The sequence below is a fragment of the Etheostoma cragini genome, chromosome 1 (assembly GCF_013103735.1).
Source record: "Etheostoma cragini isolate CJK2018 chromosome 1, CSU_Ecrag_1.0, whole genome shotgun sequence".
Classification (NCBI taxonomy): domain Eukaryota; kingdom Metazoa; phylum Chordata; class Actinopteri; order Perciformes; family Percidae; genus Etheostoma; species Etheostoma cragini.
In genome coordinates, this window is record NC_048407.1 from 15,399,386 (window position 1) to 15,413,788 (window position 14,403).

The 14,403-nt window shown below is 39.1% G+C and overlaps 1 protein-coding gene and 1 long non-coding RNA gene across 2 annotated transcripts in view; both read left to right on the forward strand.

The window, feature by feature from the left end:
* The first annotated feature begins 1,593 nt into the window (after positions 1–1,593).
* LOC117949405 lies at positions 1,594–4,577 on the forward strand. The gene is made up of 3 exons (XR_004657685.1): positions 1,594–1,871; positions 3,274–3,400; positions 4,182–4,577. It is a non-coding gene; the product is annotated as an uncharacterized LOC117949405 (long non-coding RNA).
* A 1,094-nt stretch (positions 4,578–5,671) lies between these two features.
* Positions 5,672–14,403, forward strand: part of gpc5a (glypican 5a) — a 125,106-nt gene continuing 116,374 nt past the window's right edge. The window contains exons 1-2 of the mRNA XM_034882123.1: positions 5,672–5,822; positions 8,920–9,081. Coding sequence (XP_034738014.1) covers positions 5,672–5,822; positions 8,920–9,081 — 313 coding nt within the window. The remainder of the gene's footprint in view (positions 5,823–8,919; positions 9,082–14,403) is intronic.

Sequence of the window (14,403 nt, forward strand, 5' to 3'; positions counted from 1 at the left end):
GTTAAAGTGCTCTTAGAGGTTTAACTTTCAAACACATGCAGATAAAAGTGAGTCTGGGCTCTACATCCTGTCTGAGAGCCCTGAGTTTGTTTTAGTACTCGACTTCTTCTGTTGTGGTTTGATGGCTTTTGCCTTTTGGTTGTAATGTCTCCACAACATGCAGCTGTTTTGTTTTAAATCTCAGAAGAAAGAAAGACAAGGCATATTGTGAGCTTGCTGTGGGCATGAAATGTTACAAATATTTTGGTTAATTTCAGTGGAAGAAAATCCCCAAAAGGCAGCCATAATTGTAAACTTTTTATAATCCTGATAAGTTTTAATGGTGTTTTAAATAGTTTGGGTTACTGTACGAGAAGTACTGCTGTTTTATGCCTTGTGTCTGAAGGCAAAATGCGAAAATATCACTAACAGACTAATGTTAAGTGTTTTACTAACTAAAAACAATTGTTTAAATTAATTTAAAAACTTTAGATTATTACTATTATTATTATTATGATTATTATCATCACTATTTCAGTTAGAAATGTTGCTTTGAATCAGCTTTTTGGAGCTTACTTTTGTTTTGTTTTTTGGTAATTTCTGTTGAAGTATTCCTCAAGTAAACGTAAGGTTAGCCTAAAATAGATCATTCCGACCCAAAAGTCATTGTTTTCTCAGTATCAATCAATTTCAAATTAGGGAATAGGCCTAACGGAAAACCTTTTTAAAGCTAGAAAATCAACTGTTATCTAACATCACTGCTATTTTTATTTGATGAACTAAATAATGTTTGATCATTTAGATAGAAAATAAAATGCTAATTATCCCCGGGGGGAAAACACTTTTGATAGACCTGAATTTGTTGGTAGGTTGTGAACAACTGACAAGTTACTGATCACAACCCACATACTCTGAGTTTATAATGAATAACTCATTACTTTCTAACATGTATTTTGACTTATATTTGTTTAAGAAGTACACATAGGCTACTTCATGTCTTCTAGAGCAAACTCAAGATATATACAAGAATAGCCTATAACTAATCAATTGGTTTGTCATTGTATCTTCAAAGGTGGCCTAAAAACAATTCAAAACATTGCTAAACTTGTTTGATTTCAGAATGAGAATACAAAAAAAACATACATTTCTTTTTATGGGGATCGACAAAAACTGTACCAAATTGAAATGAGCTACAGCTCGATGCATGTGAAAACAACACACTGTGGGCTGATTTTAATGCATTGTGGATCAGCAACAGGTTATTAGTTGTTTTATTTTTTATTAAACAAACTTAATAGCACCATGAGAATAAAATGTGGTAAATAACGTACATATTACTTTTAATGCTTATTTTGATTATAATAAAAAAAAACAAGGTTTATTATTATATATTTTCATAATTAAAAACTTTAATGTAGCCTATATAAAACTGTATGACTAAGCAGGCTGATTTCCGAAACGCGTGCATATTTATTTTTATACTTAAGGATGTTGAAACTCGCAGTGGACACTGTCTGTATCCATCTCCTTCCTTCGGAGAGGTGGATGCTGTTTGGTTGAAGATCTGGTCGGAAGTACCGTAGTTTATGTATGCTAATAGGGAGAGTTGGGGGTTGTAGCTAGATATTTACGTTCAGTGGGAGCCGCCCTTCATTCACCCACATGGTTACCAACTGGTCGCCTTCGCGCCACTTTCCTAACCCCGCAATCATTTTATCCAGCGTATCTACGCTATATATTGACTCACGGTCGGTTCGGATTTCACTTTATGTTTCGCTTTTGTCCGCCGGTAGAAAAGTTTTCGGAATAGTTACGTATTTATTTCTCTCTTTTGTCGGCGAGAGACTACACGGCAGCCCAAGCAAGTGAGCGAAGATGGTGGATTTCGGCTGGTGAGTGTCTACGGAGCGCATGTTTATAGGCAAGGAAGTCGGGTTTTGGGTTCTGTTTTTGTCTCAGTTTTGAGAATGAAATCTCTAAAGATGTGTTTTAATGTGTCTGAATATCATGCTGGTGGGTATATTCCAACATTAAAACATAAATGACATGCTGGCGATGAAAACAGTGTAACGTGAGGCGCATGGCAGCCCCCTCTGCTCCACCATTGAGGGAATCATGAGGGAGATTTGAAAAGCTGTCCGTAGCTTTCTTCGCGGCGCTTTAGCAACTCGTGGGAAACAAATCCGGTCTCCTGATAACAACATCCGAGTTATTATAAACACGCTAGTGAGATATTTGAAAAGTAAGTTTGTAAATGTGGTTAATTTGTTGATCAGTCTCGAGTGCAGTGGTGTGTGAGTTAAAGTGCCCCCAGAACAAAGCAGCAGCACATGGGGCACTTTTAGGCCGCGCGTTTTAGCTTAGCCTAGCCTAGCGGTGTACACTCAACATAACTGTTTTGTTGTGTAAGCACGAACATATTATTAAGGCTGGTATAACGTTAAGATAAAGATGGTATATAAATGCAGCCAATCCACCGGGACAGATACGTGCATTTTCGAACGTGTGCTCGTTTGTTGTTGGCTAAAGGCTAACGTTATTAATCAGTGTCGTCAAAGTCTAAATTTTATTAGACTGTAAACCACATTGGAAAACAAGCCAACAGTTTACTGGAAATTCCCAAACTGCTCCTGTGCCATCTCCAAGTGGTATCATTGGATATAGCGTCGTAACTAACTGTATTATTACCACGGTTTGCCATGTTTTCACCAAGCTAACACCAGCTTGCAGCTAGCTCCGCTACCTGCCCAACCAGCGCACAGCTGCTGCTTGTTGCTAGCATCTGTTCCTACATGGACGGTAGTCGTGTTTTCTATGAGGTCCGAAACGGCAAGCCACTGTTTTCTTTAAATAAACACACAGTGGCAAAAATTCGTGAAATACAACGTTGGAGTTTAGCTTGATTTGTTTAAACTCGTTTATACTAAGGTTGGCGCACTTCGAGGCGCCATGTTAAAGACTATGGGGGAGGGGTGAACAACACCGTTCCCTGCGCACGCGCTCCTGTGTCGCAGGGAACGCGGGCCGCAGGCTGTGCTTCTCATTCATGTTTTCAGTGACCTCGTGCTGCTGCGATAAATCATAACATCTTGTATCACAACTATGTTACTCGTGTTTTAATCGACTAACCAGTAATAGAGATTAACATTTATAATGGAGGGAAACGTTTTTAGATATGATTTGAATTGCAAGAAATTGGTCATACATGCGCACATGTCAATTTGCGAAAGTAACTTGTTGCAATGCCTAAAAGTCGTATTTATTGACCTAATTGATTGTCTTTTTTATTTTCAGCTCCAACATAAAGTGCAGGACCCCACAGAAAATTGATACCTGAAGCAGTGTGACCATCGTTCCCTTGGTGCTGGAGGACAGCGATGCTGTAATCAGTCCGTGTATTGTCAAAGTGCTTACAGTGCAGGTAGTTCTATGTAATATCTACTGCAGTGGAGGCACTTACAGCAATACCCTGACACTGATGTCCACGTTCTTTTGATGTTAAATGTCATTTTGAAGTACTGTCTTTGTGCTAAGGTGCATCTAGTGCAGATAGTGAAATAGACTAGCACCTACTGCCCTAAGTGCTCCTTCTGGCATAAGGGGCTGTGATATGCGCCACCAGACCATTTTTAATTTCTAATTGGCCCTTAAATATCTTGCAGTTCTCTGCTAGTTTTGCATAGTTGCACTACAAGAATAGATGAGTTGTGCAAATCTATGCAAAACTGATGGTGGCCTGCTTGCTCTCCACCTGTTTAGATTTTTGGTTTTGGGGGTGTCACATCAAACACAATCTGTTTGCATAGTACACATGTAACACTAATTAAAAATACAGGAGTATTTCATATTGAGTGTTTTAGTTTCAGCAGTACTAAAGTGCTTATAGTGCAGGTAGTGTTTTTCTCATCTACTGCAATGTGAGCACTTGAAGTACTTCTAACTAACTGCATCTTTCTGAAGCTCAGATGTGTATAATTATGAAAGATCTGTTAATCATCACTTGGTCAGTTTTGCTGGTTTGCATTCAGCTTTAACTGATATTTGCTGTGCAAATCCATGCAAAACTGACTAGGTTAATGAACTATGTTCTGCCAAATGTGATTACTTTCCATCAAGATGTTTTTTTATTGCATGGTGGGTATTTGCACGTACTTGGATGTGTATGATGATTTGGATACGTAGAGATGTCCCTTCCTGTGCAGGTGGGGATCAGTAGCAATGCTGTGTACCTGGAGGTATTGCACTTGTCCCGGCCTGTATAGGAGCGAGGAGATGGAGCTGACCTTGATCCTGACCTAGTGTTTATCAGAAAACTACTTGTCCTGTAATGTTTTGGTCTGCCTCAAATGCAAATGATAATTGATGGCATATTTAATAATTTTTTATTGGTTAATTGTAATGTTGCTTGATATATAAATTGTTTACACTTTTTACTTTCTCTGAATGTTTTATTATGCAACTGTACTGCAGTGAGCACCAGACAGACATTTAAGATCGCAGCCTTGAGTGACTGCAGTTTGATCCAGTAGTCATCCACATTCAATAGCAGTACTGGTTCAACTAAGGAGAGAATGACTGGAGTAGTCGGGCATCCATTTAACATACTGAAAGTCCAAACAAAGTTTGTGGCAGGGTTAGCTTAGTTGGTGGAGCAGGCGCATGCGGAAGGAGGTTTGGTTCCGACCTCCCCTTTTCATGTCTTCAACTGTCCTGTGGAAATATAGTCCTAAAATATGAATGACCATGAAAGCACATAAAGTACTCAGTCTGTATTTTGGTTGAGTTTGGCCTTCATGCATTTTTTTTGGTGGCTGGGGGTGGACCTCACAAGTATTAATAGAAATGTATAAAAACTAACCGAATTATTTATAGTTTTACTTACTTTTTAAAGCAAGAGTTGTGTACATTTTTTAAAATTGTTTTACTGAGGGGAAACATTAAATTCACATTCTTTAGTACCAGCAACACTTAAATTCATAAACTTCGTTTCTAATTTAACGCAAATTGACATTGATGTGCCCTAAGAGGCTTGCAGTTGTGATGTTAACAAAAAAACAAAACTAAATGAGTCAGTCAGGTGTCATTAAAGTTCTAAATAGTTTTACTTGTCCAACTGCGTTTTGAATAAAGGACATTAAAATTGCTTAATCATTTAAGCCTTTTGTGAACCAGTTCATGAATAAATCCCTTAGGAATCACAATACTAACATGGAAGATATAAATTAAATGAAACATGTGAACAAACAGAAGTGAGTTGTTTTTTACGCTCGACTTCATCTCTATAGGTTAAGTAGCTAATTCATATTAAATTGGCATTAAAAAATAAACCATTAAGTCTAAAATGAGAGTTGGGGCGGGTCCACTAGATGGCGCTGTCCGGCCGCAGCTCAGCTGTCTCCCGGCCGCTGGGTGCAGGTAACGTTACGGTACCGCCTCTGCCGTCGGTCCAGCGAACTTGGACAACATGCCGCTTTCAAACAGACTCGTCACACCGCTGCAACTTTCTCTTCGCATGTCTGGACTGAAATGATTAACTGGAGCGTTTCATCGACGCAAACACAAACGCCACATGGTCGACGCATAACCCTGAAACCTGAGATGTGGACGGGACTCACCTGAGCGCACCAAAGGTTTAGAAGAAACCTTAACTTAGGCTACAAACACGCTTCTTTTTTGTGTGGATTTTATTAAAATGGGTGTGCTGTGGACGAACTACGTTTTCTTCATGGCGTGTTGCTCTGGATTAGGGTTTGGAAACCCAAACAGATGCGACGAAGTGCGGAAAGTTTTCCAACTCAGACAAATTGGACCAAATCAATTATTGCCGTTAAGCCCCAGACCAGGTATGTTGGAGTTAAGTTTGAGCAGCTGTGTGTGTGTGTGTGTATATTGTCTGCATACTTGTTTTTGTTTCCCCCTGCACTTACATTCCCATAAACCAGCCACTAATGCAAATCATTATTATAATTATTTATTTCGATAATTTGCGCATTTTCTTGATATACATCTTCATAGCAACCAAAGCGTCAACATGCCATTGCCAACCACTGATTGAAAGAAATATCCCTGGGAAGTTATTCAAGACCATATTAAGCTACCTTCCTGAGGAGCTCACTCACTTCAGCGTTTAACCTGTCATTTTCTGGCTTCTTGAAGTACTCTACGCTTGAAGTACTTTTGTATTCTTCTTCTTCCTTTTTATTTTTTTTATTTTTTACAAAACACACATTTTTAAAACACATTTTAGAGGCGCAGCGATGTACTATAAGATAGACAGTGGACCAGGAGAGCCTCAGGCGGTTTAAGTGCATCTTTATATGTATCAATTTTAAGATATTTAGAAGAAATACTGTGTATGTGTCATAAAATACTGCCAGAATAACACTCACATGAGTTCTTTTAAATTCTTTAGACATACATTTAGGACTACTCTAGTTTATGTTCAGCAGCGTTCAGCAGCAATATTTCAAATACTCTGAATGCTTAGTTACAATAGTTATAGGAAAATGTTTGGAGATAGATTTTCCTACTATTTTGCACAACAAAACTGCCTGTAAAAGATATCTCTTATCGTTTACGTACACTGTATTATGTGGGCTAATATAAAATATGAAACTAGGAACTAAAGCTGCTGAGATTACTTGTTGGTCCTGGCCAACAAAGAAACCCCACTATGCTCCTTTTGGCTGTCTAAAGCAGATAAGTGGCTTGCCCGGATAAACAGGAATTATTTTGTGTAAAGTTAGGTAAACTGGGCTTCACTTAACTTTTCTGAACACCACCAATAAAGTAATTCCACATGATACTTCTCTACAACATTTAGGGGAGAATTATGGGGTGTGGATATTTCATGTGGGCTGTCATTGACAGGATGGCTTGCTTGCATGCTGCTCTCTCTTGGAAAAGTAAATCTTTTAATGGTGTTGACTACCATCCTGCCACAAACTGCTCCCTTCAAACTTCACCACTCCTTTCCTGTGATGCTGTGATGAAACTGATTGCACTGACAGAAAACCCTGAAATGCCCCCTACACCTCTAAATAACCCTTATAAATACCATCACCACTCCTACCCTTAAAATGAGCCTGTGTGAATCTAAATCTCTGTGCTGTTTTTTAACTAAGTAGCACTTTCTCTCAGATCAATTGTGTGTGCAGTGGGTACCTCTGTAGTAGTGATGATAAGCTCCTGATCTCTACTAACCCTGTAAAAACACATGCTACTGGTTATAGCTGCACCTCTGTTGACGTTTCCGGCAGCCTCACACACGTCCTCTAAGTCCAAATGCATCTCGACATTGGAAAGATGTAAATCGTTTTCTTGATAGATTCAGATAAATGAATTGAAATACATCCTATTCTGTAATGGCAAATGGCTAGATGTGTAGTCAATCCTACAGCATGTTTTTATTTATTTTTTATATTTTTAGAAGATAACAATAATTGGGCATGGGGGCTTGTGAAAAATAAATTCCAGGAGTCTTAGAGAGAGCTGTTTCCATGTTTTAGCTTTTAGTTTAGGTCAGAACACAGCAAGTGAGAAGTCTAGCACCTAGGCCAAAATAAGCTGCTCTTTTTTTCAAAATAGTTCCGGGAAGCATTTAGATTAAAAAAAAAGAGAAAGAAGCAAGACCTGGGGCTCTTTCAAGATGTCTTATCTGGGAGAGTTTAAATTCCTCCACGTGTGCCATCGCCCGCTCTGCTCCCTCTTCTTGAACCTCGCAGGGAGCTGATAGCAACAGCTCTGACAACAGCTCGGCACACTCTGTGCCTAGGCATGTCAGAGAGGCTTTTGCAGAGTTTTGGGTCTCTTTTAAGATGTTTTGATTGTCCCTTATGTGTGCAGATTGTTTACATTTGTCCGTAGTGGAAAGCGCTTATGCGATAACGCTTTGACTCACATCTCCTCTCAGGATCTGGCTGTTTTGGGTTTCTCGGTCCACTAAAGCATATTTAAACTTGTTAGAAATACATAACCTTTTGGTTGTGCTACTTTACAGACTTTGTTTAAGGCATATGTACTACCAGTATGGTTTTTAAATTATTTATATAAACAGAATCAACTGCAAATGTTTCACACAGACATGATTAGTTTGTTGACCACATAAGATTTTCCTTTTTTTTTATGCACTTTGTTCTTAGTTTATTTGTGAAACTGTGTGTGTCTCTAGGATGGCAATCTCAGTTTCTTGGTCTTTTAATTGAAATATGTCAACATGGATTGGTCAAACATTCATGGTCCCCAGATTGACGATGATCATGATCCCCTGACTTTTCCTCTAGCGCCACAGGTTGACCTTTGTGGTTCTGAGGGGAATATCCCCATTGAATAGATTGCATGGCTTTTGACTCATAGTCTTGTTCTCTTGCGGTAGAATGCAGCTAAACGAAGCTGCTTGTCACTTTGGACAGTTGTATCATACAGATAATACAAAAGATGGTTAGACGCACTCACTTACTCATACTCGCCTTCGGGTGGTTTAAGGTGTCTAATCCACCTGACTGGCATGTCTGTGGAATGTGTAAAGGAAAGTGGGGCACCCAATAGACTGCATGCAAATCCAACTACTGTAACAGCATTACATTCAAGTCACAGAGGTAAACATACCTTTCTCTGAAAAATAAATACAGGTTGTTTTTACACCATGTAACTGTTCTGAAAAAATAATATTCTGTTTGCTGTACAGTTAAACATATTTTTAACCCATATACCAAGTGTTTCATCAGTTATATGTGACTATGTTGATGTTACTTTATATAATTTTATTTGTATTTTTCAAGAATATCACACGTTCATATTTTTTCTTGTCAGCAAAAACATATGTCATTTATAACTAAGTGGATTAGGAAATAAAGTACCAGATTGCAAAACTATTTTAATCCTAGCCCCTTGACTGCAATTTTTTAAAAGATAATTACACTTATTCTCAATGACTCTTAGGTTCAGACCTTCAGGTGTGCATATCCAAGAACCTGACCTGCTGCACTAAGAAGATGGAGGAGAGGTACCAGGTGGCGGCCCGGAGAGACATCCAGAACCTCGTCCAGACGTCCAGCTCAAGCCTGAAGTTCCTCATCTCGCGCAACGTTGCTGCTTTTCAAGGTAAGAGTTACCTTGTGTGTGTGTTTAACTTCATAAACACGTGTTGAGATGAGAGAGCAAATGTTTAGAAGGGTAATTGTAGCTGTTTGTGTGTGTTTCCAAGTTGGAGTACACATTCAGGAGTTTGGGTTTGTGTGGGTGTTGTAAAAACAGTGGATGAGTCAGTGCATGTGTGCATGCAGTGAGGCTCCACTTCAGAGCAAACAGAGGAGGGTCTGTCCTCCTTCCAGATCTACCGCTACACTCTGATCTCGAGATTAGATAGGTTGACTGTTCCTGTAGGAGACTGTAAGGGTGAATGTCTGTCAGGGATATGTACGGGGGCTTTTACTAATAGCTTCTCTTCCTGTGCAAGGTGTCCTGCTTTACTGTGTCTTAAAAAGAGGAATCAAATCCTAATGTTTAGAGTTCTGGAAAGCAGTTATCCCATCATAGACACGTTGTAAACTGGCTGCCTGCCACCCATCCCCACGTTTGTTTTCAACCTCTTTCTCTCATTCATTGTTTTCCATTCGTCTCCACTCTTTCATTCTGCAGTGACTGACAGTTAACTTACAGGCATCAACTCGCCTCTGTCTGTGTGCTCCCCCGGCCCAGCGTAGGATGTTTCACCCACTCGAGCTGATGGATATTATATGAAAGCTAAAATGAGTGGGCAACAAATACAGAGCTTATGACTTGAATGTACAGTCTCAGACATATCATTAAGCCAATTCTCTTTAACGATGTCTCTCACTTTAAAGACGTGCTGTTAACCTCCTCCCAAACTCAAATGATTTATAGGAGAGCCTCAGCATGATCACAGTGTTCTAGTTGAGGTTTGCAGGGGCCAAGCCCTGTTTGTGTTGTCAGAAGTCTGACGTGTCTAAAATACTCAGGATTTGTGAAGTTCATGATTCATGTCACCTTTTTAAAATACTGTTAACTTAAAACAAAGTTGCAAACAGCTTCATGAAAGTTGTTGGACAAGGCTGACCTTATTAAAAGACAATTCCAGCGCAAAATAAACCTAGGGGTTAATAACACACGGGTACAGAGTCGACCGTTCTCTGGGATATGTTTTCATGCTAATCGCATGTGACCAGTTTTAACGCAAACCCCTAATTAGCTTATAACGCTGGTCGTAGAGGCATGAAAAAGTAAAGAGAAATCGCTATTTCTCTAACACTGACAAGGCTCAAAATAGCACCACACTTCCATAGTAGCATAATGAGGGTCCCTACATGTAAACCAAAGCATTAAGAAATTTGTAAGGTACAGACATTTTATTAAAAAGATAGTTTATAAAGAAAATACTGTTCACTCCATGTGCCGTAGATTTGTGCTAAAACTGGTCACATTCAATTAGCATGAAAAACAGATCCCTAGAGAATGGCTGACTTGGTACACCTAGGTTCATTTTGCGCTGGAATTGCCCTTTAAGTTATTAAACTAAAAACAAATAGATCATCTCTCAATAGAACAAATTAAAAATAATGTCATGCAATTTTTCCCAAGAAACTCGAGGACACAGCTGCTTAATTTCCATGAAGTTTACTGGGAAGTTTGTGAAACTACAATACAATGAGAAGTCTATATTATAAATTGAACCCAAATGCACAATATCAGTGTAAATAGCACCACTTAGCTCACAAAGCAGTGTAGCCTATATGATAAACACAATTAAGTAGCGGTAGCAAGAAACATAAAGCTAACTTAGCCTAGCACAAACAAATTAGCTTCTTAGCCGTCTCAATAATCTTACAAAATTAACAATGAGCAATAACCTAATGTTACACGATGAGAAATGCTCACCGACGTTGCCTCAGCAAAAGGGGAAAAGGAAAAGAGATCCACTCAGAAAGAGACGACCGGTAGAGCTCACTCATGCCTGTAGCGGATAACCCATAGACAGTTAAAGAAATGGACCAACAGACCCCGTTGCTCTGGACGGAAACCAGTGAAGGATATTAGAAGCGCTTTTCAGGTGATGGCTAAGCGTTACTGCAAAGTCTCCAACTGAGCTTGATGACGTACATGTGACGTGAGCAACCTGTCTGAAAGTTGTAAGTCTTCTGGTAACTGTGCCAAGAGAAATCTCAATCATTCCCAGTCAGTAAAGATGGCGAGTGTAGGTATACTGTACGTCAGGAGATAACATAGGCTCAGGCTAATTATTGCTAACTAGTAACTAGTTGCTAACTAATGCTAGTTAACAATAGTAATTAATCTAAACAGCTAATGTAAGTCCAAACTGTCTGCAAGCTTACTCTGTACTATATGTGTGACAGTAAGTTACGTGGTTATGACACAATTGTTAGCCTATTTTTACAAAAACATCTGCTACGGAGCCATAACGTAAACTACAAGGTAATGGAGACTTTGTACATTGTCGTGTTTCTTTAAAAATAAACAAAGGACAAATAGAGTCTTTAAACGCTTTGAATGTAAAGTTATTTGCTGTAGAAGTGACGTCATAATGAATGGCAGTCAGTGGTATGCTAACGGCGGGTGATTGCTCGGTAACATCAAAATGGCTCCAGAGGAGCTACGCTTAGAGAGGAGAAGCTTTCCCCCTCGTGATTACTGCATGGCAGTTTTTCTTCCTGTTTCCCAACATACACTGGTACTTTGTTACTATGGTTACAAAGATAAACAAACCACTCTAAACTGCTGAAACAAAGTAAAAAAACACATTTTCAAGCGGCATGCCACCCCCTCTGCACGTACATACACTTTAACAGCGCTTGGCAATCAGGGACGGGTTGTTTCAATTGTTGGTTTAGAGTGTAAACATCTCTTCTCTTCTCGTCTCAAATGCATGTTTGTTTCACTTCTCATTACCATCATTTTTACCTGTTGGGCCACAGACTAAAGAAAATGGCCACTTGTTTTCAGAACACAACAACAACAACAACAACAGCAATTGGTGCGGTTGGGTGTATTTAGTTTATAAAGACAAAGCAATACATAAAATAAGCAAAGCAGAAACGTCAGATAATGTCGGGCCACCGTGTCTAATTATATATTAACAGTTCACACACCCAAAACATGAAGTTTTTAGCATATGTTACTTTAAACAGGAATAATGAGTATAATTGTGGGCCGTTTCCAGGTCAGGTCAATGTATGTGGGATTGAATCAAATGAAGAACATGTCAACAGTGTGGACCATTTATTTTATTTGTTGTGTTTTGTGACAACAATGAAGGACACAGAGAGTAAGCTGTATCAGGCTTTGGCTACACAGACAGTACTACTCTTGTAACAATCTAAGAGCTGGCTGGTTTGTTCGCACAGGAGAAGTCAAAACTGCAGAAGCTGGAAGCCCTTTCAAAATACTCTCAAAATGATCAGCCCTCTCATGGTTTCATCTGTGGAATGGCAGCCAGTGTGCTCTCCTGCCAAACCAAACAGAGTTCCCTGTCAACATCGTCTCTCATCAGTCAACAAACATTGGCGGCTGCTACATCCAGGCTGCGTAACACAAGTGGCAACAGACGTTTAGCAATTTAAGTCTCATATTAAAGTCTCTGCAGCGGAGTGACTGCCTTCAATGTTACGTTTATTAAGTCATTATGTAGTGTTCCTTAGGCGTTTTTCGTGATTTATTTAACTTCGGTCCAAACAAGGGCTGCAACCTATTTATTTTATTATTGATAAATCTGATGATTATTTTCTTCATTTATTGAATAGTTAGACCATGTTTACATTCAGATTTCCTGTTCAGGCCTGAAACTTAAAAAAGAGCTATGTTGATTGACTTATTGTTTACAGGCACCCTGCAAAGTCATGTTTACATCCAGTTTCTCTCCAACACACATTGTGTATATCCATGGGGGTCTAAAAATGTTGAATGGGTTTCCTTCCTCCATAAAACATTTGCAAAGTTGTGTTTTAATATTTGCAAGCATTCTTCTTCATCGCTGACTTTAGCCACTTTTGCATAGATAGTCCGTAATACTGCCGTAAGGCATTGTGCTGCCCCAGTGTGTGATTTTAGACGGCTTTCTGGAATTTGGGAAGTAAAAGAGGCGTGACATGTAACACAACAGTATTGGTGTGTGTATGTGTGTGTGTGTGTAGTCCCGCCGCGCTGGCTCTCCTATTTACACAGACGTGGATTCAGCTCTATTACTACCTATGCAGATGGATTAGCGGTGGAACAACTCTGTCCTACCAATTTGTGTCTGAAAATTTTTATACAATGGCAGGGCAGAATAACATTTCCGCCTTGAACAGGCTGTGTAAAAGGAGCATTTGCATAGCTGGTAAAAAGTGGTTCATATTTATCATAACTTCAATAAATTATACATGAAAGAAATGTGTACTACAAACTTAAAGGCAGGATCTGTAACCATTTTCAATATACACATTTTTTTAAATTAACTGTTTGAAATGGTCTCCCTCAAAATCATAATTTGTAAATCAATTACTCACCCTGTGTTACCTTTTAACTATTATTCCCTAAATTCTCTGTACGAAAAACCACTACTAACTTTTCTATATCAATTCAAGGTAACACGGGGTGAGCAATTGACATACAAATGATCAATTTGTTGGTGAAGTATTTCTTAACTATTCTTTCCCGCCTATTCAATATTGTTTGTCTTGCAATTAAGATAAATCTGTGCTGATGAAAGCCGATGCTTGTTCAAATGTTGATGCAGACTCTTGGACTCACAGTCTACAATATCTGTTTACGCGCACACACACACAAACACACACACACACACACATCCACACACACACACCAAAGATAAAGAGCCACCCACGTGGCATTGTTCTATTTGGCCGTAGAGGTTTTAAGAGCCTTTGTCACATAGAGAAAACTCACTGTGGCACCATATATATGGGAAGCACGGAGGGACAGAAATGTCTGGCAGGCTCTTAGATCTTAACAGAGTGGAGAAAAAGGAGCTGTTTTGCTGTTTATGTGCAGAAATAAAAGAAACACAATTCAAGCATTTAATCCGTCTTTCCTATCCAGGGAGTGTTAATTGATGCTGAAATAATATGAGTGAATTGTTTGTTATTTTATCTTGTGTGACTGTGTTTTGTTTTGGGTCTTTTCAGATTATAATGGAAGTGAAAACGGGCCAACAACTTTACAGGTGGTTTTGAAATTGAAGTATAATTTTATGTTGACTGGCTGCCCTCAGAAGTATTACTGTTCTGCTTCATCATAAACACTTTTGTGGAGTACAGGAAGAAATACATCTCTCTTAGGAGGTGGGTGGTTTGGGGCTCTGCAGAAAAACAAGTCCCTTAGTTTTTAGTCTCCGAATGATCGGCCGCCTGCGCTGTAATTTGAGAGACAACAGAGAACAAGCAGAGTGTATAA